Source organism: Protopterus annectens, chromosome 8.part1, assembly GCF_019279795.1.
Source record: "Protopterus annectens isolate FY-2018-M chromosome 8.part1, PAN1.0, whole genome shotgun sequence".
NCBI classification, from domain to species: Eukaryota; Metazoa; Chordata; order Ceratodontiformes; family Protopteridae; genus Protopterus; species Protopterus annectens.
Window position 1 is genome coordinate 123764334 of NC_056742.1, and position 24976 is coordinate 123789309.

Consider the following 24976-nt stretch of genomic DNA (forward strand, 5'->3'; position numbering starts at 1 on the left):
ATGGGGGAATTATGTAGTAGTGATTCTGGGTCTGTATCAGTCCGTCGAAACGGCTGATGATCGAACACCAGATGTTCGAACTGTGAAGTTCGAACACTGATTATTGCGAAGCTGCGGAACACCAAATTGATTTAATGGGCTGTTTCTGTGGCTTTGCGATTATCAGGACTGTGGTGGGAAGTTACAGGTCAGGTTCAGGTAAGTGTACAGTTGTGTGGACGTTAGGTTTAGGGTGCAGGTTAGGTGAGTTAGGGTTAGGGTGCAGGTGAGGTGGGTGTGCGATAGTGACAGACGTTAAGGTTAGGGCGGGATAGGTCAGTTAGGGTTAGGGCGCGGGTCAGGTGAGTGTGCGATAGTGACAGACCTTAGGGTTAGGGTTAAGGTAAGTGGATAGATAGTAGTGTATGTACAGTTTAGTATAGGGTTAGATGTAGGATTTTAAGTGTTTGTGTGTGGATTGCTGTTTTTTTGGTGTGCTTGTGTTGTGTATGTGTTTCTTGGAACAGCGATTTTTTTTCCCCTGGGAAAAAAAATCGCTGTTCTAAGACTTCGATATTTTTGTACTTCGTGGTTAGAAGTTCGAACATATGGTGTTCGAACTTCAACTGTTTCGGTGAACTAATATAGACCCGTGATTCTGAGGATGTGATGAAAGCGCTCAGTCCTGTGCAAACATCTGCTATTTTTGGAGTACTAACGTTTATTCAAGTATTACCTACAGCGTGGACCTGGTTTTTGCTGTTTTCTTGATCGGACCTCATTAGTTTGGTTGGTGTTTTTTTATCATCTTTTTTCTGGACTTTGGAAATCAGATTACCATAAGGGGTGGAGGCCAGAGACACAGCCTTATAAAACCACCTCAGCAAAATGGTGGAATGGTTGGAAAAAATACAAGAAACAAGCAGGCTAGCTAGAGATTCATCCAGTCGAAAAAAAGCCAGTATTGTAGCTCTTTCAGAAACTTTTGCTTAATGTGTTAGTGGGGGATGGGGCAGGAATAGAATGTAACTTTTAAGCAGGTAAATGATAAAACAAATGTAAAAGCACTGAAGCACAAACTGGAGCAAAGACAATTCTCTCACTACCAAAGTTCTACTATAGTTTAGGACACCAGACTATGCAGAAATTTACCAGTAGCACTGTGTATGGAAAAAATGCAGTAATAAATTACTAAGGCTCAAGTTTGCTAGTAGTACACAGTCCACCCACCACTGTGAATTAAACTACAAGGCTATGGCCCAGCAGGGTTTAAAACTCAAACCGCATTTGTAATTAATTCTGCTTGTGGAAAAAGAAGTGTAGAATAATGTAGATACACAGCCTTCTCACAACTGCAAATTAAAATACAAGACTACGATTCGAGAACAAACTAAAAAATGCAAACAGATAACTTTTGTTGGCTAAATCCATCTCAGTATTATTCTTCCATTATCATTTATTTCTTAATCCATACACTTGTCTCATAGGTCATTATACCACCTTTTGTTTTATTTGTTATAGGTTCATAGGTTCATACTAGGCTAATGACCAATAGGGTCTTTACAAACTTAGCCATGCAACCCAACCCAGTTTTGTCCCTGAGTTCCTTGTATGCCTATGTGGCGAGGTATGTTAGTAAAGAGGCAGCTAAGGATTATGGGGAGTATGTTAGTTGGGGATTAATTTACTTTCTGCCTACCTCTGTCAGAGACATGGTGGGCCAGGCTGGGGGTGAATTTGCAATTTCCCGTTCATTGATCAAGGTTTCTTTCGAACAGGGTCAGGGATGAACTCTGATTCAAAGAGACACATTTTGCTCCCTCCAACAGGTTCTATTTATGTCACAGACTCAGTGCAGGCCCTTGGCTGTAGTGTTGCTGTTGGCTGTAGTGTTGCTGGTGGTATTTGTCTTGTGGATGTGCAAGAGATCCATCAGAACTGCATCTGAGAAAGCCTTAAATGATAGGCATACATCGCCTCTCAGTAATCTGTGGGAGACTGAGTACAGAGATAGGGCCTTAAAGTGATCTGTGTAGGACAGGGTATTCTTACCATGGACTCTCCTGGTGAGAAACCTTTGAGGGTGTTTCAGCTGTTGCAAGTGGTTGGCTAGGTACACACCAAAGGGGCATTTTACTCAGTGATGGGTCTGATAGGGGCTGAGTAGAGTGGTACGATTACTTCCTTGGACCTGGATGCTATAACCTTCCTTATATGTTGGGTGACATAGAATGATTTTCTTACTATCTTAGCTATGTGTTGGTTGAGTGCCAGATTACTGTCTACATATGTTCCCAGATCTCTAACTATCGGGTCATTGGGTCATCTCTTAAGTGTGTTTTACTGATGAAGTAATTAGCGTGGGTGGACACTTTCCCAAAGGGCACTGTAATGCATTTCTTTGCATAATGTTTTAATCCGTGACATTCGACCAGCCATTTGTTTTGCTAGACCCACTTGTAGGATGTTGGTGTTTTCTTTGAGATAGGAATCTATCATGTCTTTCTTTCATTAGTCAGTGTTTATGCTTTCTGTTGTTGTGTCATATCTACTGTACTTCATGCTGTGTTGTTCATCCTACTATATTTCCTATAATCTACTTTCACCGAAGGACATAGGCTAAGCCTTCTAGCTGCATGTTTTATTTACATAGATTTAAGGCTGTTTGATTAATTTTAACATTTCAGGTACAGGCATGTGTTCCAAGATGTGCTTCTACCTACAGCTCCAAGTGGTGACAGGCAGTAGATGGGGGCTGTATGCCTTCAAGGAGTGTGGTGCTATGAGTGTAGCGTAACTATCACTTATAGAAGCAAGTGACAACTCCTCATACCTCCTCACTGTTAGTCCACCCCTTAAGACCTTGTGGGCATTCAAGTCAGAACGGCAGAGAGAAAACATAACAAACATCTCCTGATGTATGCCTGGGTGATGATTGCACTGTAATCATTTCTCTCCCATTTAAGGAAAAAAATGGGCAGGATCTCCACAATTGACCAGCTGACAGAGTGTCTTAAAAAAGAGGCATTAAAAAAAATGACCTCAGGCGCAGTATGTTGCTGAGGCAGGTATCAGTGGTAGCAGAGCAATCCATTCTTCAGCTGAAAAAAGAACTAAATGTTTGTTTTATTTTATCAGAACACAGATGAGGAATGCTTTTCCTAAGTGTTTTGGAAATGTAAAACATCTCACTGTGTTCATAAGGTAAAAACTCAGAATGTGATAGAAAATTGTGTGAGCATCTGAGTGCAGTTTTCATTTTTTTTTTGCTGAATAATGCAGAGAAGTATAAATGTTTTTGTATCATGACATGAAAAGAATTTATCTCTTCACTGTCAAGAGTTTTTTTTTATATTAAAACTGTTACACACCTTTGTAATTCAGAAGTTAAGAGAATTATACAGTAATTGTTACACTACTTGTTTTTTTTTCAGCTGAATGTCTCTGTTTTCAGTGGTAGAGTGTAATTGATTTCTGAACTGAATTGCTGTATTGTATTTTTTTTTTAGAATGGAAGACTCGTACTGCCTTTCAGCACTTAGATCACCATTCTACCAGCTTCCAAACCTGAGTGGCATACCCCCACTTCATCCTTCCACTATGCACTTACATCTACCTGGAGTAAGGTATCCATCCGACCTTTCCCACTCTTCCCTCTCAGGACTACCGCCTGATCGTATATCCAGCCTGGCTGCAGAAAGGTAATACTGGAGGAGTAACCATTCAAACATTTTGAGCTACAGTCACTTGTTTCATTTTCTTTTGAGTAAATCATAGATTAATTACTTTAGGATGACTTACAAAGCCAACTTTAAAAAATATAAACTGTGATTTCAGCTTGATGTCTTCCACTTTTTTTTGTACCACTGTAAGAAATACATTTCAAAGAAATGTGCTTTAAAAAATGTTAGGTAAACTAATTTGTTGCGCCTGTTTTAACATTTTTGCTGTTACTAATCTCGTAATACTTTTACTGTTTCATAGTCATAAATGGAAATGGAAGAAGAAAATTGAAAAGCCCTTATTGTCTAGTTTTTTTTTTGTCCAAATTTTATGTGCCCATCTGTAGGTGCTGTCGTTATTTACTTGGTCAACCCTTTGTCTGTCTTAAATGTGTTTACCACACTTGCAGGGTTTTTGGAAAGTTAAATGTATATGTTTATTTGTTTTATTGATTTATTTATTTATTTATTGATAGCCTGAAGTTTTGACTGGGCAGAGCTCACTTACATTGGAGGCCTGGTGTGGCACTTACATCACTATAGTCAAATAATGTGGTAGGACCATTCAGTATACAGTTTTCTATTTGCCATCATTGTACATCAAAAACACAAGAGGACTAAGAGTGGGGGGGGGGGAGAACATGAAGTGACTGAAATTAAAACATATCAGTAACTGTTCAAAGCTTAACACAGAAAAGGAAAAATCTCATGGGGGAGATGTAACTGTAAACCTTTTCGTGCAAGAAATATGGACAAGGCTTAAAGTAATGGTGGGACAAAGGCCCAAAAATAGGAACAGATTTTTAATATTTCTCTTATAAACTCAGAGAGTTGCTAGAATAACAGGATTTGTGTTAGCATGCATTTTTCTGAGGATATGAAGTCTGAAACTCAAATGTATATAATTATTTAGTGAATTCAGTCCTCTTTGACTTGTCAAAAAAACACAATTTTTTTTTGAGATACAGACCAAAAATAAGAGGCAAAAATCTGGACATTCTGCAAAAGTCTGAGAGGTATGGGGGCAGTTCTCATTTTGGTTGTTGTAAGTTCCAACAAAAATTCAACTATGACTTATCAGGTTACATTTGGACAAGGTTACAACAAAATAAAAAACTGGTTATAACCTCATCCATATGAAAAATACAGACTAAACTCTATTTTACAAAAGAGCAAGCCCCTCTATACATCTTCATGGGAGAGGCATGCCCAGACTTTTATGCCTCCACACACCCCTAACTTTAAGTTGCTTATGGTCCTACAAACGTGAAGAAGGGAAAAGCTCCCAAAATAAATTAATCCGTGTCAGTTCACATTTAGTAATCACAGTGGCATTAATTTTCTAATATTAAGGCAAACACTAGACTCCTAATGCAAGTAAAGACACTTCCCAGGACTCTCATCATTGGGAACTCCATTGTAAGACATACTGATGCCCCTCTAACTGGGCTGAACAAGGAGAAGAGAACGGTATTTTGCTTATCTGGGGCCAGGATTGACAAGTGATGCAGGTACGCACTCAAGTCATTAAACCACAGGCACCAGTATGATTTCATCATAGTCCATGCAGGTGTAAATGACCTGAGACAAACTCCCTAGACTATGTGAAGAGAGACATTATGGAGCTCTCAGACTATGTGTCTCAGGCTGGTATGAGCCTAGCATTGAGCAACATATTACCTTCACTGAGGATGATGGCATAATATGAGCAAAAGATAACTGAGTTTAACAGTTGGCTGTGTTTCTGGTGATATTTTAAGGGGATCCAATATTTGTCAGCCTTGGAGGACGTAGATAACAGACCATGTTACTTTGCCAAAGATGGTTTGTACCTTTCCCCCTCTAGGCTTTCAAATACTGGCTAAAACTTTATTCACCCCACATAGTGCCTTTTTTAGGCAATGACAAATTGACGAACCTACCAACATAGCATAATCAGCTCAACTGAACCTCAAGGTGTTACTGCTCAGTGCCAGGAGCTTAAATAAAAAAAAAATACATTCCCTCCAAGCCCTCATCACACTGAAGAATATAGACATCTTTGCAGTTACTGATACAAGGTTTAAAGTGGCAGAGAGTACTCTGGCAGTGCAAGGTTTGAATTCCTTCCACACTGTTAGACCAGTAACTACACAGGCAAGGACTAAAGGTGGAGGTGTGTGGATATAAATAACAAGCATACCTCCGGGTTGGTCAAAAGTGATAATACATGAGTTCCTCCACATCCAGGTCATCACAGACGAAGTCACGCACCCATATCCTAGCCAGCTATAGGTCACTCTGCATGTCCCAAAAAGCTCAAAATGCATACTTGGACCTACTGGAGACACATACCATCTGACCTGTCACCATCTAACCTATCGATAACCGTACTCATGGGAGACTTTAATTACCCCTGTGTAGACTGAGAATCCTACATGGCCTCAAATCTTCAAGCACAAATTTCTGGACTTCTTAAATGTAAATGCCCTTGACCAAATAGTGCATTTACCCACTAAAGGCTGCAGCACATTGGACCTCTTACTCAAAAACATGGGAGAAGGCTTCAACCCCCACCATGTCTTGTCCTCCCTGAAAAGGTACAACTATAAAGCTATCTCTTTTGAAATCAAAATCAACTACATAACCACAGTAAAACCAGTAACATTTAGGAACTATTCCAAGACAAACCACCTTTTATTAACTAATTCCCTCCAGTGCAGCTTTTCTGAGTGTGTACTTTTTGCTTCCAGTGGGTGTGGCTTGAGCCTTTGAAAAAACAAAGGTATCACTCTACAGTTCAAACAAGTATTCAAATCTCTGGAACCGTAAGTGTTGCTAGAAAACTGTAAATGGCAAACTATTCAGGATAAACTAGTCTTTACACAGTGGCATTCAGTAAGTTTGATAGTTTAAACCGGATTTTATAAGCCAAAATAAGGGCAGTGAATATTAATTTTGTAATGTTGTACAAATAGCTTATGATATGTCAGCAACAATCCAAGCAATACACATACTGCCAGCAGGATTTTCTTCCTACAGCTGTGAGCTTTCATATGAGGCTATGCAGTTCTGTCTGTGCTACCTGAATGTTAAGATATTTTGAGAAATATGAAAATTATTACAGTACAAATTAACAGTATGCAAATAATAGTCAATATCTCTGTAGCTGCATCAAACAGAGGTCAAATATTAATACAGTTGTGTTTGCCATAAAATTTGCTTTAAGGTGAAATCTTCTGATACTTTATATGTAGCATGGTTTTGGAGTTGTTAATGCAAACATGAACAAGCAATGTTTGACACCTACAGTCAGTAGGGGGTAACTGCAGAATCGTTTGGAGGCGTACTCGACTGTATTGAGTTTTAAGAGATGGTTTGTTAAAACTCAATGCCACTTCAAAACCTTGAGAGTACAGCAGCTTACACAGAATTGCTGTTATAAAAAAAACTCTTTAGAAACTTCTGTGTACCTACCAGAAGTAGCTGTTTGGCTCACAGATAGGACCTAAGAGTTTAGGAGGTTAGGATCAGTGAGGCCACCTCCAGAAAGAAGCCAGTTACCAGTGGCGCTCCTCTTTGGCATTAACTTCTCGGAGATCAAAGCCAATGTCAAAGGCCTCTGGCTGACCAAATTTACTGATAATTACAAATTGGGAGCAGTCATTAAGTCTGCCCAAGACAAGAACACCCTTTGGACAGTTTTAAAACAGACACATCCTTGGTGCCAAAGCCATGGCTTAAAACTCAGTGCCAAGAAATGCATTATAGTAACTACATCATCAGTAAGTCACCCCCAAAAGTTGATTCACTAGTCAAGGATCTAGGAACTCATGTAGATGATAACCTATCATTTGACCAGCATGTGTTCAGGGTAGTAAGAAAATCCTTCTGTGTAGCTCAACTTATAAGTAAGGGCTGTAGGTCCAGAGAGATCATCATATCACTGTACTCAGCCCTCATTAGGCCCTTCATAGAGTGTAATTTCCCCTTCGGTTTGTACCTGAGCAGACACATGCAGTAACTGGAACATCCACAGAGGTTCCTTACAAAAAGAATACAGGGAATAAACACAGTGCTCTATGTTGATTGCTTCAAAGCCCTGTCTTTTGTTTGGTATTATACAGGGCATCCTTGGACCCTATTTTGATGAACTTTTTGCACATCCACAAAACAAACAGCATCACAACTACTAGATCAAAATGCTTAAATTTTCCTTGCAACATAAGACAGATATGTTTCTCAGATAATTCCCAAGTCGATATGAAGCAGAGTTCCTTCCTTACTCTGTTTAAGTGCAACTTGGACTGATGGATGAGTAATCAGAAATTCACCCCTGGTCTGGTGCCTACATCTCTGAAATACAGAGGCAATCAGTAAATCACTCCCTATGTAAGTCAGTTTTCTGGGTCATGTTTGGGTTGCACAGCTAGGCTTACAAGAGCCTTAGTGGTCATCAACCTAATATACATTTATGAATCTATGAAAAGAATGGCTGTGTGTTAAACTTCATTAGGTTGAACTAAATTAGATGACAACTTGTCCATTTTAAGCTTAAGATGTAGCAAAACCATCAACAAAATTCACCTACAGCTATAATATACTGGTTTCTTTATTGAATGATAAATGAATGGTTATGTTTGTACTGGACCCTAGAAAATTCTCTTCTTATCCAGGAAGCAAATCCCACTTGTAAAAATAAAACTGTTTAGAATGAGGCAACAGTTCTTTGTGAATGTTTCAGTGACTGTTTTTCTCTTATGTGTGATGTAACACTCTATTAGTGACTGTCTCAGTGTCTTAAAAGTAGAACTTCCATCTGTAGCTGTGGTAGTTCAGAAGGTGACCTGGGTTGTAGGAATCTTAGGTTATGTACAGTAGAAGACAGAGGACAAGGAAGAAGGGGATATGATGTAGGTGTATGGGGTATTAACAGGGCACTGCGAAAAGATAGAACTCAAAAGGAAGGATTGAAGGTGGTTAGAGGGTTTTGTTCTTTATCCTTCATTAGTTATATGGCTTACAGTGTCAAGCAGTTTATACAACACAGTTGAATAAGAATAAGTGGCAACTATAAGGTATTAGTATAAAATTATATAAAATGTAGCTAAAATTGCTGTATCCTTAAAGATTACTAAAATAGACTCTCCATAAAAGCTGTATTAAAATTTCCAGAATTATTTAAGTAGACTTTCTATAAAAGGTGTTGATCTTAGTTGTCAAGTGGAGGAACTAGGTTCAGAGCAATGTCAGTGGCTCAAGGTAGCACACACCTTTAGATCAGAAGACAGTGCAGCATAATGTAGGGTGTTGCACTATTGACTGTACCATCCTTCAGATGAGACTTTAAATTGCCTGAGTTGGCTGTAGCTCAGGTAGAAGTAAAAGATGTCAAGGAATATAACAAAAATGATTTGAGGAACTTCCTTGATGTTCTGGCCAAATTTTCCCTAGTCAGTATTAGTAGGCTACTGTCCATGTGTGTACCCAGCAGATCCCTGACTTAGTCAGCCGTAAACCTTCAATATTTGCTTTCATTTCAGAGAAATAGATGACAAAAAGGAGCAGGCCCAGTATTGAGCCATAGGTGACTCTGCTAGTGACTGGCCTCTTGCTGGTGGTGGCCTCACCTGTTTCGACCTCCTGGGTCCTATCAGTGAGTCATTTCGTTATCCAGCAGGTGATAAAAGGGTTTATACTTAAATTAGTGAACTTGTCTATTATGCCTGAGTTGGGTATTGTATCAAAATATTTGGCCAGGTCAAGGTAAGCTGTGTGTGCACAGTCTTAACTTCATCCATTGCTTTGGTAGCCCTCTCAGAAAAGTCCACTAGATTTAATAGGTATGACCTTCCTTTAACAAAGCCGAACTGTGAGAGGTCCATTGTTTGCAGGTTACCTATGTCCTCAGTTTATCATGTCCATGATGATTCTTGCCACGGCCTTACATATTAGGCTGGTAAGTTCATCGTGTTACACTGCTGCAGTCATTACACTTGGGTTATCCTGCCATCAGGCGATCCTGCAGTCGGCCAGAGTTCCAAAGTCTTGGTCTGGCATCAGTTGCTGTCGCTTCTTCCCTGACGTCAGTGCGCCAGGGGTATATAAGATGCATCCGACACCATTTTCTTCAGTCTTTCTTGCTGTGCGATGCCCGAAGCAAAAGCAGTTTGCAAGTGCTAGTCGGCCGACTCCTGAGATTTTCAAAGTCGAATTTCAGATCTGAAGTCCTCAATAAAGCTAAGTACCCCATTGGGGAAACTTTTTTCTTGCCTCAGACCGATGTCAGAAAAAGTTAATAATTGTATTTCTTGTGGGAAGCAAATAACTCATAAGGACTTCCACTCTTACTGTATTCCATGCCTAGGCCCTGATCACGATGTCACTAGTTGTAGGTTTTGTGCTAGATTTAACAAACGCACTATAAAATGACGTTTTGATTTTGCTTTGCACTGCTTTGGCCGAAGGTTCAATTATACAATGCCGTCGAAATAACCGACGACCACAATTCTTAAAAAAACGCAAAGTCAAGGATAAAGAATGGCATCCAAGGTCGAAAACCGACGACGAAGCCTCTTCTAGGCCAGTTGCCGGTTCTCAGTGAGGTGCTTTCGCAGCCCCTGACACCCGCTACCTCAGAGCCACAGGCTGCCACCGACTCCCACGTGGAAACAGCTTGGCCTCTGGAAACTCAAGGTATTGGGCCTACGGAAACTAATCCCTCAGATGGGTCCGGAGCCGCTGAGCAGGCATCGGCTTTTGAGGGTGTTTTCAGACCTTCACAACTTACCATTAAAGCAACAGCCAAGACAAAAACTCCATTAAAGACAAAGAAGCAAGTACAGCATTCTCCTGGACAGTCCTCCATGCCTAAGAAATAGATGCTCAAAGTGGCCGAAGACCTCATTACTCTAATCAGGGGTTCCCATCCCCCTCCTGAGAAAAGGCCTAGGCAGGATACAGACTATGATTCCTCTGATCAGGTTTCCATTTCCTCTGATTCCTCTTCAGACCAGGGATACTCTCTACCCCCCTATGAGGACTCTGATGCTGAAGAATCTATCCCTTCAGCCTCTCCTCCTGAGGATTACTCTTTTGGGAAAATTTTACATACCATGAGGGAGCATTTCCATTGGGAAAGTCAGGATTATTCAGAATCCAAGAAAAGGCTCAGGGACTTCCTTTTATTTATTGCCTCAGCACAGGCCCCTGGCTATTCTGCTTGTGTTAGATATTGTGGATGATGTGTTCTCTGAATCCAGCTTATCTCCTGATTCTTTGCCCCCTGCACCAGCCAAGCCAGATAGATATTATAGAGTCTTTGACTCTCACAAGTTTCTTTATAAAAACCCTTCTGCTGACCCAGAAACCATTTCCCAGGGTCCCAGAGGAGTTAAGGCTTCCATTGCAAAAAATCCAGTCCCCTCTGACAGAGATTCTAGAGCACTGGATAGATGGGGGAAGAAAGCTTACACTTCTGCAACTTTAGCAGTAAGGGCTTTAAATTGCCAGTTTCACATGCTTAAGTACCAACAGTATTTGATGGCTCAGTTAAAACAGAAAATGCTTACAAGCTCAGAAGCACCTGACTATAAAGAAATGCAGGATTTATTGCATGCAGTTGAACAGGTGGGAGAACATACTCTGCAATGTGGTTTTGATTCTTTAAAGGCCTCTTGTTAAGCCGCAATTACAGGTTCTGTGATTCGAAGACATGCTTGGTTAAAAGAACAGAGTTTGTTAAGGCAAAATTATTGGATGCTCCGTTACAGCATGATACCTTGTTTGGTGTTAATGCAGAAGAGGTGTTAAAGAAAATGGAGGATAAAGCTAAATCTATGCAAACAGTCAAAGATTTCCTACAGGTACAACCACCTCGATTTAGCAGAAATTGGCCTACGAAGAATTGGTCCTTTCTAGTGTCAGACAGGCCACAGAGAGGCAGATACAGACACCCAAGAGGCAGATCTCAACCCCAAGGCTCTAACAGACAATGACAGTGGGGTACCTCAACCCCAAAAGGAGGTGAGGACAAGTCTCAACCTTACAGGAAACAGTCCCAATGACTTCCCCCTTCGTATGCCAAGCACTTCCCTTTTGGCAGCCTCCTTAGGGGGAAAACTAGCACTTTTTCCTCAAAATTGGCAAACAATCACCCAAGACAAATGGGTTCTGAATATTGTGTCTCGGGGTTACAGGTTCCACTTTCACACTTTACAGAGGCTAAAAGGAATGACAAACCTGCTACAAAATCAATGGGCAGAGGCTCAAAAACAAATTTCAGCCCTCATGGACACAAGAGCTATTCAAGAAGTACCACAGCAGGAACAAGGACAAGGATTTTACTCAAGACTCTTCCTGGTCCCCAGAAAGGACAAAGCCTGGAGACCCATACTGGACCTTTCAACTCTAAATACGTACCTGGATTTTCCGAAATTCAAAATGTTGACACTACAGCAGCTTCTTCCCATGCTGGGCAAGAAGGCTTGGCTTGTTACTTTGGACCTCAAAGAGGCATACCTGCATGTCCCTATCAGACAAGATTGCAGAAGATACCTCAGATTCAAAGCTGGTACAATGCACTACCAATTCTCTGCACTGCCCTTTGGCTTATCTACAGCGCCCAGGGTCTTTACAAAGTGCCTGGCACCAGTAATTGCATTTTGCAGACAAAAAGGTATTCAAATATATCCATACCTGGATGACTGCCTCATTCAAGCAGAGAGAAAGGACATTCTTCTAAAGCATCTGGCGTTTGTAAAAAGGTTGCTAATTTCTCTAGGGTACACGGTAAACGAAAAGAAGTCAAAACTAGTGCCCTCAGAACAGATAATATTCCTGGGTGCCAGCTTAAATACAACGGCCCAGTTGGCTTATCTCACACCAGACATACAAGGACAACTGACTCAATATTTTCAATTACTGGCAAAAAAGTCCCATCTCCCTGCAAGAAAAAAATCTGCAGGCCCTGGGATTCATGGGATCCTGCATACTACTAATTCCATATGCCAGACTGCATATGAAGAAATTACAATGGTACCTAAAAAGTGTTTGGACTCAACACTCTCACAGTTTAGAAGCAGTAATACCAATAATTCCCTGCCTACAACAGGAGTTTTCGATGGTGGGCACAGGCATGTCACCTCAGCAAGGGACATCCTTTCACTCTACCCACAGCCAGGCAGACTATTACGCCTGGGGAGCACACATGGCAGGAAAATGTATTCAGGGCAAGTGGACCACAGACCAAATACATCTTCACATCAGTCAAAAAGAAATGTTGGCTGTTCAAAATGCCCTAACAGCTTTCAAGGACCTTCTGCATCCAGGACAATTATTATTAAAGACAGACAACACCACAGTAACGTGGTACATAAACAAGCAAGGGGGCACTCATTCTTATCCCCTATGCAGACAAGTCATGACCTTGCGGAACACAGCTCTAACTTATCAAGTTCATCTGCAAGCACAATTCCTGCCAGGAAAGAAAAATACTCTGGCAGACGATCTAAGCAGAAATATCATGGACCCTCACGAATGGAAATTGAATCCACAAATCTTCAGCATGGTAACGCAAAAATGGGGATGCCCAGACATATATCTTTTTGCCTCCCCACTGAATTGCCAACTACAAAAATTCTGCACAAGGACTTACCACACACAAGCATGGAAAGTGGATGCTCTTTCATTCAGCTGGAAAAGCCTGAAGGTTTATGCCTTCCCACCACTGCCTCTCCTTTCAAAGGTACTCCTAAAAGCCAGACAAGAAAAAACACAGATGATCCTGATTGCTCCAGACTGGCCACACCAGCACTGGTACCCAATCTTAAAGAACTTAGCTCAAGGCCCACCATGGATTTTGCCTCAAATTTCACACCTTCTGACTCAACAAAACAATCAGATCCTGCACGGTCAGCTCAAAACCCTAAACCTGGCTGCATGGCAGATTCATTAGTCAAACAGGCAACACCTCTCTCTAGAGCTGTTATAAATGTCATTTTGGAGGCCAGGAGGCCTAGCACCAGGAAATCTTACTCAGAAAAATGGAAGAGATTGGAGCTCAAAGCCTTGACCCTCTTGTCCCAAACATTCCTCAGATTTTACAATGCTTAACTGAGATGCTGGACAAAGGATTATCCTTCTCATCAATTAAGATCCACGCCTCTGCCATTTCAACACATTACAACACGGATCCTCCTTTATTCTCTCATCCCTTGCAAAATCAATACCTCAGAGGGGCTAAAAACATAAGACCGCCCCGGAGAGCACCAACACCAACTTGGGACCTCAATTTTGTTTTGGAAAAACTGACCTTGCCACCTTTTGAGCCAGCCAATACAGCCAATCTAAAATTTTTATCATGGAAAACAGCTCTGCTCCTGGCAGTAACTTCAGCACAAAGAGTCTCAGAGCTACAGGCATTAATGGCAGTGGAACCTTTTATAATCTTTCATCAGGACAGGGTTTCTTTAAGGACAAACCCTACCTTTATGCCAGAGGTGATATCTAGTGTGGCTCTTAACCAAACCATCCATTTGCCAACCTTTTATCCAAACCCCCAGAATTAAGGGGAGAAACTTCTGCACTCTTTGGACATACACAGGCAGCTACGCTTCTACTTGGACAAAACAAAAGCTTTCAGGAAAACTGAGCAACTGTTTGTAGCATATGCTGCAGGATCACAGGGCAAGGCTATCTCAAAGCAGACTATTTCCAAATGGATAGGACACTGTATTTGTTACTGCTACACACAGCATGGAAAATCAGTCCCTAATAACATTAGGCCACATTCTACCAGAGCAACAGCCACTTCAACAGCCTTTCTCAAAGGAGTACTAACCAAGGAAATGTTGGAGGCTGCAACTTGGAGTTCAGTGCACACCTTTACCAAGCATTCCCACTTGCCTCTTTACTCTAAATCCAGAGCAGGATTTGCCACTGCAGTTCTGCAGGGCCTCATAGCCAATCCTAACTCTTTATAGACCAGCAACTCAACCTTAGCTTTGGGATTCTACCCAAGTGTAATGACTGCAGCAGTGTAACATGATGAACATAGTACAGTTTTGTACCTACCATAAATGTAGATGTTTGAGTGTTCACACTGCTCCAGTCCAGGTTACCCTCCCTCCATCCCCTCTCCTAGCTGGACTTATTTATACCTTTCTATCCTATACAACCTTTGTGGTGTATTTGCTTGTAACTGAAGGTATTGTTTTTATTTTTTATATATGTTTTATTAGCAATATGTATTGCCTACCTACTTGGGGGCACCTGACTTCTGGAGCAAGAAAAACTGAAGAAAATGGCATCGGATGCATCTTATATACCCCTGGTGCACTGACGTCAGGAAAGAAGCAACAGCAACCGACACCGGACCAAAACTTTGGAACTTAGGCCGACTGCGGGACCGCCTGATGGCAGGATAACCCAAGTGTAATGACTGCAGCAGTGTGAACACTCGAACATCTACATTAATGGTAGGTACAAAACTGTACTTTACCCAGATCAGTGGTTGGACCATTTTTGTGCAGGGGGAATGACTGTAGCCATTTTCCATTCCTTGGGTACAAAACCTGACTGAAGGCTCCAATTAAAAAGTGATTCAAATGGACTAGAAAGGACATGTTTCATGCTATTTATTAAACATCACGGGATGTTATCAGGGCCTATCGATGTAGGGTTTTTGGCCTTGGAAAGTGCATTAATGACCTGTTCTGTAGTAGTGGTTGGAAGGATTGTGTTATGTGGTATTTCCTTTGGACTATCTGGGGGAGAGGGGGGAAGAAATTTGAGATGAACCTGTCAGCCAAATGGTTAACAATGGCCTCCAGTTCAGTGTGGGTGATGCCATTTGCAATAAGTTCTGTGCATTGTTTTGTATTTCCTCTGAGAATTTGGACATAGCATTTGAAAGCTTTGTGGTTATCCTTTGCCTGAGAAGCTATTTTTTCTTCAAATTTAGCTTTTGAAGTATTGAACAGTGAGGGACTCTAGTACATTGAGATAAGTAATATAGGTTTCCTGGGACATGGAGGGGGACCTATATGTTGCAAGGATATGGTACGACACCCTGTTTATGATGAGTTGTACATGTAAGAGATCCAATGGGTCATACACTTCAACTCGTCTGGATGTTAGAGTAGTCTTAATGTAGTCTGACAGTCCTCCACCTTTAATTTCCTCCTGTACAGTAGCTGGTCTAAAGGTGAGAAATGTATTATAAGCTTACATTGCTGAGTTACTCTCAGTGACATTAAACCATATCTCTGTTACAACAAAGCTTGTGGGGAGGATGGAGTGCAGTCTGAAGCTATCCATACTCGCCAACTTACGGGACAACTAACTCAATTGGTACAGCTCCTCACTCCCTTGGGTCAAGGGTTGCAAGCCGTTATCACGGAACAACGTGAAATATTAAAGGCTCTTACTTCCAGGACTGTTGGTTTCAATTTGCGACAGAGTTCTAATGGCAGCGGTGGTTTTTCGGAGGTACAGGACAGGGTTGAATCTTTTAATTATGCGAACACCCCAGCAGCGTTACGGGACAGTGACGTGACTGCTCCTAGTACCGGTAGCAACAACGTTGGCTCTGCTGCAATTCCTGTTTCTACCTTTAAGGAATGGGTGTCTCATAAACCTAACTTTATATTTAACGAAAATGGTGAGAACAATTTAAATACAAATTTTTCCTTTTCTGAAAACATGCGGCTTCTTGAACAAGCCCTATACAGGTACAAGACCTTAGAGTTGGATAACCTATATTTAAATGAGTGTCTCAACAAGCATATAGTCCCTAAGGGGCTATGGGTGCATAAATACCCGAACCATGTGGTGTGTGGCAGTGACTTTCACTCTGAACTTTTAAGACTGTTTAATGAATGTGGCTTGGGTATTGTAAGGGCCATCATCAAAAGAAATGACATAGAAATTCAATCTTTGCAAAGGGACATTTTTAAATACAATGATGCCATTACTGTTGACTTGATGTTTACCATTGAAACGGAAAAACAGAAATACTATGATCTAAGAAAGCATATTGACCAGCAATGCAATATTGTATTGAATCGCAAATACAAAAAACTGAATAGGGACATCAAGGAGTATGCTGAGGGTAGGCATTATCCCAATCCCCCTTTGTATAGGGGTGGGAACAAATATCAATCAGCTTCTAGGGATATATCTAGCCCTTTGGAGGCCCAGTCCCCTGTGCAGGAATCTTTTCCTCCCTTACCTCATCCTGATGAGCATTATCAGGAGGATTTTTTACCCAGGAGGTCAGAGCGCCTCTGCAAACAGTCCCATTATCAGCAGATGAATTCACATCGGATGGGACCTCAGCAGGGGGCGGGGGGGCCGCCATCCAAAGGGTGGAGGAGGAACCAGAGAGAGGACTGGTAAGCCCAGGGCATATTCAAATGACAGCTATTGGAAATTATTTTATGTATACACTTAACGATTACCACATTTACAACTATAGTGACCTTGTCATTTCTGACACCTGGTTTTCATTATTTACCAAAGGTTTTAAATTTGTGCCGAGTAGGGGCAGTAGTTTGGTTAATACCATTTTGGATGTTAAACTTTTCATTCGCAAACTGAATTTGCAGCATTTACTTGGGTCTACTTCTATGCAACATGGGCTTAATCTTAGAAAATCTAATACGTATAATCCCCCTTTACATCCGCAATTAAACAATTTGGAAAATAGAATTGAACAACAGATTCGGAGTAAGGTGGGGAAGTTTAAACATGTCCCTAATTTAAGTTTGGCCGAGGCTACCCTTTTAGCGGATTTGGGGGGTAATCCTTGTATTAGGGTGATGGAACCCGACAAAGGGGGAGGCACGGTCATCATGGACCAAGTGTTATATGAGGCAAAAATGTATAGTTTGTTGTCGGATAGTACTAAGTATACAACTGTTTCCCAAAATGAGGTACATATTTCTTATAAAAAAATCGACTTGGTACTTAAGGACCTCTTGGACCAGGACATTATTGAAATGGATCTTTTTTCCTTTCTGGATAATTCTCATCCTAAGGTCCCTACTGTATTTGGGGTACCTAAGATCCACAAGAATGTGGACGATCCCCCTCTACGACCTATTGTGGCAGCCCAAGGGTCTAAAACCCACAACCTTTCAAAATATTTGGATTGGAAATTAAAACAGCTGTGGGGTAAAAATCACTATCTCCTCAAGGATTCGTGGGAATTTTTGCGAGGTATCACTAATGATTTATATAGGTCTAACCTGCTTTTTGTCACCATAGATGTGGTGGATCTATTTTCAGTGATACCTCATTCCACTGGGTTGGAATGGATGGAGGAAGCGCTTTGGGCATGTGACGGTGTCATAAACAATGATGTTCATTTGGTTTTACAACTGTTGGAATTGGTCCTGAGGTATAATTATATCTATTTTTGTGGGGAATATTTTCAGCAAACATCAGGGGTCTCCATGGGAGCCAATTGTGCTCCCACTTATGCAGATATTATTTTGTCAATCTGGGAACAAAAATATGTAATGCATAGTGAATTTTCAAAGTATTGGATTCACTATACCAGGTTCCTGGATGACATATGTATTTTTTGGACAGGACCGGAATGTCTTATAGATGAGTTTATAACTTACCTACATTCCACAACAGAATTTTTGCGATTTACTCATCAAGTATCTATTGATCAAGTCAACTATTTGGATGTTTCTCTTAGCAAACAAGGTGATGGGTTTAGCTCCTGTATTTACAGAAAACCTTCGTTTTCTAACGGTTACCTACATTATCTAAGCTCACATCCAAAATTTCAAAAAAGATCTATAATAAAAGGACAATTTGTCAGGGTTTCCCGCATGACATCAGATGACTCTTGTTTTCAAATTGAGGGGGACAAGTTGAGGTCATTTTTTGTTGATAGAGGGTACCCCATTGGTTTGATTAATTCTGTCCATGACGAAGTCAGGGCTGCTAGGAAAAATAGATTTTCTCCTATTTTGGGGAAGAGTAAAGTGGATCCACATGATGATAGTCCCCAAAGATTTACCAATGCATCAGGTTCCAATCAGTTATTTATTACACAACATAGTGAGGACGCAGGACAAACTAGATATATAATTGAAAAGGAACTTTGTAGTTTTAGGGATTTCACGGATTTAAATAATTTAAAAGATTTGTCCTGCAAATTTGTTTATAGGAGGGGTTTTAACATCAAGAGGGCCTTAGAGCAGAATTCCAGGCTGGGTGGCCCTAACCCCCCTAGGAGAGGGACGTTCCGTTGTGGGCGTTGTATGCAATGTAAGCATGTTATAGATCAGGAATTTGTATACCTGGAAAGTAGGAACAGGAAACTGTGTTCATACAATTTTTATAACTGTAATTCCAAGGGTATAGTGTACTTGGCTGTCTGCCGTTCTTGCCAGGCATTTTATGTAGGCAAGACGGAGAGGCAGCTAAAGAGGCGTATTTACGAACATTTTTACGATATTTCAAAAAATGTCAGTACGAATGCACTATACAGGCATACGATTGTGTGTGAAGCAGCAACATTCAAGTTTTTTGTCTTGGAAACAGTAACTCACTGTAACAGGGGTGGAAACTGGGCAGCATTGTTATCTCATAGAGAAACATGCTGGCAGATTTTGTTGGAATCCAACAAACCCCCTGGGTTGAATGATTCAATTTCAATCATGCCATATTTAAAATTAAAGGCTGAACAATTGTAAGGTTTCAATTATTTGTTCATAGATAATATACATATATAGGGGTTCCTATATATTTTATTTATGTAATCATTAGTTTTAATGAACATGTAATACTATTTTATATTAACGTATTTAACAAAACCTATGCTATTATTAAATCAGTATAAAAACATAAAAATAACTTTTTATATGTATTTTTAAAACTAAATATTGAAATGTTTGATTTACAGGACCTTGGGTTTGTCTCATTAATACATGTTTTACATGCAATGATTTTCAGTTTAAATATGTTTTTATTGTATGACTTCAAATATTACATACATATATATGTATGAAACTTTTTCAAGAATTAATTTTTAAATACATTCAGTGAAATATGGTCCTAAACAAGTGTTTTTAAATGTGAGTTTATAATGTGTATGTGAGCCTCATAGGTTGAAAAAAAATTTTTGCTTTAAGAAAGCTGCTTATTCAATTTTTCAATTTTTCAATTAAGCAAGATACATTTTAAATATGTGTGGTGAGATTTGGCATGTATCTGATGAAGTTGTATTATCAACGAAAACGTGATTTCAGTTGTGGTACGTTAATAAAGGATTCTGAAAATAGAGGAGCACGGTTTTCTGTTTGCCTGGTATTTTGGGTTCGTTTGCCTTATTGTCAGTTGGCTTCTCTCTGGTGGTTTTCCCTGCCTGCTTGCTGGTTCTTTCGTGGATTTATAAGTAATATAGGTTTCCTGGGACATGGAGGGGGACCTATATGTTGCAAGGATATGGTACGACACCCTGTTTATGATGAGTTGTACATGTAAGAGATCCAATGCGTCATACACTTCAACTCGTCTGGATGTTAGAGTAGTCTTAATGTAGTCTGACAGTCCTCCACCTTTAATTTCCTCCTGTACAGTAGCTGGTCTAAAGGTGAGAAATGTATTATAAGCTTACATTGCTGAGTTACTCTCAGTGACTTTAAACCATATCTCTGTTACAACAAAGATGTCTACACTCTCCAGGGACAGGAAGGCTTGCAGGGAGTGGAGTTTCTTGTTAAGACTTTTAGCATTGAGCAGTACTGCCTTCAGATTTTCCTTCATAGGTTCAGTTAAGTCGGTAGGTTTATCAGTTTGTCTCAGAACTGCAATGTCTCAATGCCTCCCTTTCTTTGAGAAGTGATTCCCTCCTCAACTCACATTGTCTAATTAAAGTGTCCATTTCCCTTACAGAAACAGTAACATTTTGCCACAGTTAGTAGTTAAATGAAGAAAGGGGCAGTAAAACTTTGTGTAGGAGGTGGAAAGTAACAATCAAAGGATGCTATTAAATGAAAATCCGACTGACAGTAATCCCAAGATCTGCTCTGAGATTGGCAGTATTTTGTTAGAGACATTTTTTTTTTAGCTGTTAGGATACAAACTTCATTGTGTTCTATTTACTTTATTTGTTTTATGTTTCCAGGCTTCAGATGGATGAAGAACTCTTACGTCGAGAAAGAGAACGTGAGAGAGAAAGGGAAAAGGAAAGAGAAAGAGAAGCAGATCGTGAGAGGGAGAGAGAGCGTGAACGTGAACGTGAAAAAGAACTGGAAAGAGAACGGGAGAAGGAAAGAGAAAGAGAGCTGGAAAGACAGAAGGAAAGGGCACGAGAAAAAGAGCAGATTGCTGCCAAAGTTGTGGAAAATCATTTTTTGCAGAAACCAGAAATGCATGGAATCAGAAGCCACCAAACAGATGACAGGATCAAACCCACGGACAGACTGACACCAAATTGGCCTGGTAAATGCTTCAGCTTTCAGCCCATGTTTAATCATTCTCTGCATTTTTCAAGGGGGGTTTTCTACCTCAGTGTCTGTTGTCCATCAAGTCTCTTTTATCCCCTCCTGCTGCTAGGGAGTCCCAGTGCAATGGCAGAAGCTGGCCAGTGGGGCCATCATTCAGACAAGCACAGAGGTGATTTGCGCCATCACTGACATCTTCTGACAAAGAGTTTGTTTCATTCTTGTGCTCTAACCCCACCCCTGGTGGCTGACCTGATGAACAGTTTTACTCAGGGGTTCCCACACCCTTCCTATACATGTCTGTGCTACCACCCACTTGCTAATACGGGCCACTGTCATCAGATTGGGAACACAAAGTCCACATCATGGGTCCTGGTTATTTCAGTGCCTTGCAGGCAGAACTATTGCAACTAGCAAAGCAGAAAAAAACATTCCCCTCCCCAGGATGGATGGACCATTATCGGGTGCTTACTTCCTCCATACTCCCCCATCTGGCTTTTCAAGTGTTTGAACTGCTACTCAAACGCAGGTTGTTGGGGATGTAGATAAACACAAAAGCCAGAAGAAGTAGCTGGATTGAACCCACTCAAAGTAATGCAGGCTGCAAATCACCACACAGTTGTAGAATGCAGAATCCACTTTATTAACTTCAGAACATAAAAATCCAAGGATGAGCGCTTTCATCCAGAAAGATCTAGACTTCATCAGACAATTTACCCCACATAGTTACTTCCTTTTTATACAGTTTAAGCAGGAAGTTCCACCCAGTTATGAATTAATCAATTATGTCATTAAAAGCACAATATTTACAGTAATTTAATTTAAAAAGCAGACAAAATATACAAACTGAAAAAGTTCGTGGAACACACCATCCTAAAAAACACATTATATATATAAAAGCACTGCTTCATAAAATGACAATGTACAATAAATATTTAAATGTGTTTAATATGTTAAAACAATAAATATGTGTTATTAAATACAAAAAACTGGATATAGTAGAAAATGTTAAGAGAAATAAATACACGTTAACATAATAAATATTGACCATGTGAATCATTTAAAATCTTAAAATATATTTTTTATCTTTCCAATGCCTTCAGTTTTAAAACTGGGCTAATGGAAATTTGCTCATTCAGGCCTGGCCAGTTCCCAGCATTGAAACGTAATTGCCAGTATAATTCTCTTTTCTCAAGTAATAGTGACCATGCACCACCCCTCATATTGGTATTGATATTATCTATAATAAAAAATTGGAACTTATGGTCATTGTACTCCAAAACATGTTTGCTAAAAGAATTAGTTTCTTTTTTATTCCTTATGTCATATAGGTGTTCGTATAAGCGATTTTTAAACTTTCTATCAGTCTTGCCTATGTAAAAGCAAGCACAGGTGGTACACATGGCACAGTAAATCACTTTCTCTGAGTTTTAGTTATATTTCTGATTGATTCTGATTTCGATGTTATTGATGTCAAAAATACTTCCTTCTTTTATGTAACTGCAATAATTACATCTGCCACATTTGTTCATAGAACCTGACCTGTGGTTTGAGTAGGAATTACTGCTCTCAAATATGTTTTTCATAATCTTGCATTTCCTATATACCATAATAGGTTGCAGTCCTATTAGTGGTCTGATGTTCTTATCATGTCTCAAAATAGACCAGTTTTTTATTAAGATGTTATTTAGTAAGTAACTATCCTGAGTGAATATAGTGATGAAAGAAGTCTTGTAATCATTCTTACTTGCAACAATGTTAGTTTCTTGATTACTGGTGGAAGGACTACTGTCAGTCATATTACAAGAAAATAAAGGTACATAAGAATGCTGGGAACTGGTCAGGCCTGAATGAACATATTTCCATTAGCCCAATTTTAAAACTGAAGGCATTGGAAATTTAAATATAGTTTAACATTTTAAATAATTCACATTGTCAGTATTTATTATGTTAATGTGTATTTATTTCTCTTAACATTTTATACTGTATCCAGTTTTTAGTATTTAATTACACATATTTATTGTTTTAACATATTCAACATATTTAAATATTTATTGTACATTGTCATTTTATGAAGCAGTGCTTATATATAGTGTGTTTTTTTAGGATGGTGTGTTCCATGAACTTTTTTAGTTTGTATATTTTGTCTGCTTTTTAAATTCAGTGACTGTAAATATTGTGCTTTTAATGACATAATTGATTAGTTCATAACTGGGTGGAACATCCTGTTTGAACTGTATAAAAAGGAAGTAACTATGTGGGGTAAATTGCCTGATGAAGTCTAGATCTTTCTGGACGAAAGCACTCATCCTTGGATTTTTATGTTCTGAAGTTAATAAAGTGGATTCTACATTCTGCAACTGTGTGGTGATTTGCAGCCTGCATTACTTTGAGTGGGTTCAATCCAGCTACTTCTTCTGGCTTTTGTGTTTATCTGCTTCAATTTGTACTTTGTGACTTTTTTGAGTTGTCAGGGATGTAGTTAGGCTTTTATACTTCCAAGCCACAGAGCCAGGCAATCACTCTGTACACTGTTCTTAGGAACAGGGGATAAACATTGATAAAGTTGTGTGTGCTTTGTCAATGGCAGACTGTTGATAATTAAAATAAATGACTCGAACTTACACCAAACTGCTGAAAAAACGCCGCAAGACAACTTCGGAGACTGCCGGTTTTATTTAAACGCTCAAATAAAAACACGTTTTTCGTCCCACCTGAATGTAGGACTTCTTCAGAAATACAACAACACAATGTCTTTAGGAACTTCTATATATAATGTTCGCGCCAAAAATGTAAATACCAACAAATCCTTAAGCTTTTAAAGAAACATGCCTAAAGTACAAATTTTTTATTTTTTTTTTACTCTAAAATGTTATTTAAAATCTATTTTGTACTCCAACATCCTTGGAATACATCATAAATACTTTACAAATAGAAATGCAGCATTCCTAAACTAACATTGAGTTATACACAAGTCAGATCACTCGACATTATAGAATTAAAATTAAAATTAAATTTTACTTTATGACCATAAATCACAATGTGACCCACATTCATTGAAACATGAATACCTAAATAATCATGTAGATAATACACAAATCTTATGACCTTAATTAAGTACGAAATGAAAAATAAAAAAATAATCATACAATAATAGAATAATCAAATATTATGGTAAAATACTAATAAATCTATATAATATATTATGTGTAAATTTAATTAACTTAATTTAACCTTACTCATATTACACATAAACAATGCTAAAATTAAATTGAAATAACTAACATTAATTGATATAAAATATATCATTATGTTATTCCAAAATAGTTGAACCTACTTAACAAATTTATTAAACTTCATTTCCATAAAATTGATATCTCATAATTACTAATACATGTTCAATATATTTGCAAAGTTAGGATAAAATAATCTATGATATATGCATTTATACCACAAATATATTTGATTTTCATGTACTAAAGATACTACCAGACTAAAATTCGAATACCATACATTACACATTATCTTTCCAAACTCCTCAATTTCAATAAGCACATAATGGAGCATTTGTCATTCAGGCCTGGGTACATATGTGCATTGAGTCTGATTTGCCAAAATAATTCCATTTTCTCTAATAATAAACCATAAGGCCCCCCTCTGCCATTTTGTGTGATCTGATGAATGACCTTAAATTTGAACTTATGATCGGGATGGGCAACCGTATGTCTCGCTATAGCAAAATAGCCACTAATTTGGTAGCCATAATGAATGGTACAACAGATTTCTTGAGATTCACCCACTCATTTCATACTACATTTATAGTCCTTT

General features: G+C 39.3%; 1 protein-coding gene across 5 annotated transcripts in view; it reads left to right on the forward strand.

Annotated features, from left to right (window-relative positions):
* Positions 1-24976, forward strand: part of GSE1 (Gse1 coiled-coil protein) — a 1449259-nt gene that overhangs the window by 1165747 nt on the left and 258536 nt on the right. For all 5 annotated transcript variants that reach the window (XM_044081755.1, XM_044081750.1, XM_044081752.1 and 2 more), the window contains exons 6-7: positions 3489-3680; positions 20830-21146. In XM_044081755.1, the coding sequence (XP_043937690.1) occupies positions 3489-3680; positions 20830-21146 (509 nt within the window). The remainder of the gene's footprint in view (positions 1-3488; positions 3681-20829; positions 21147-24976) is intronic.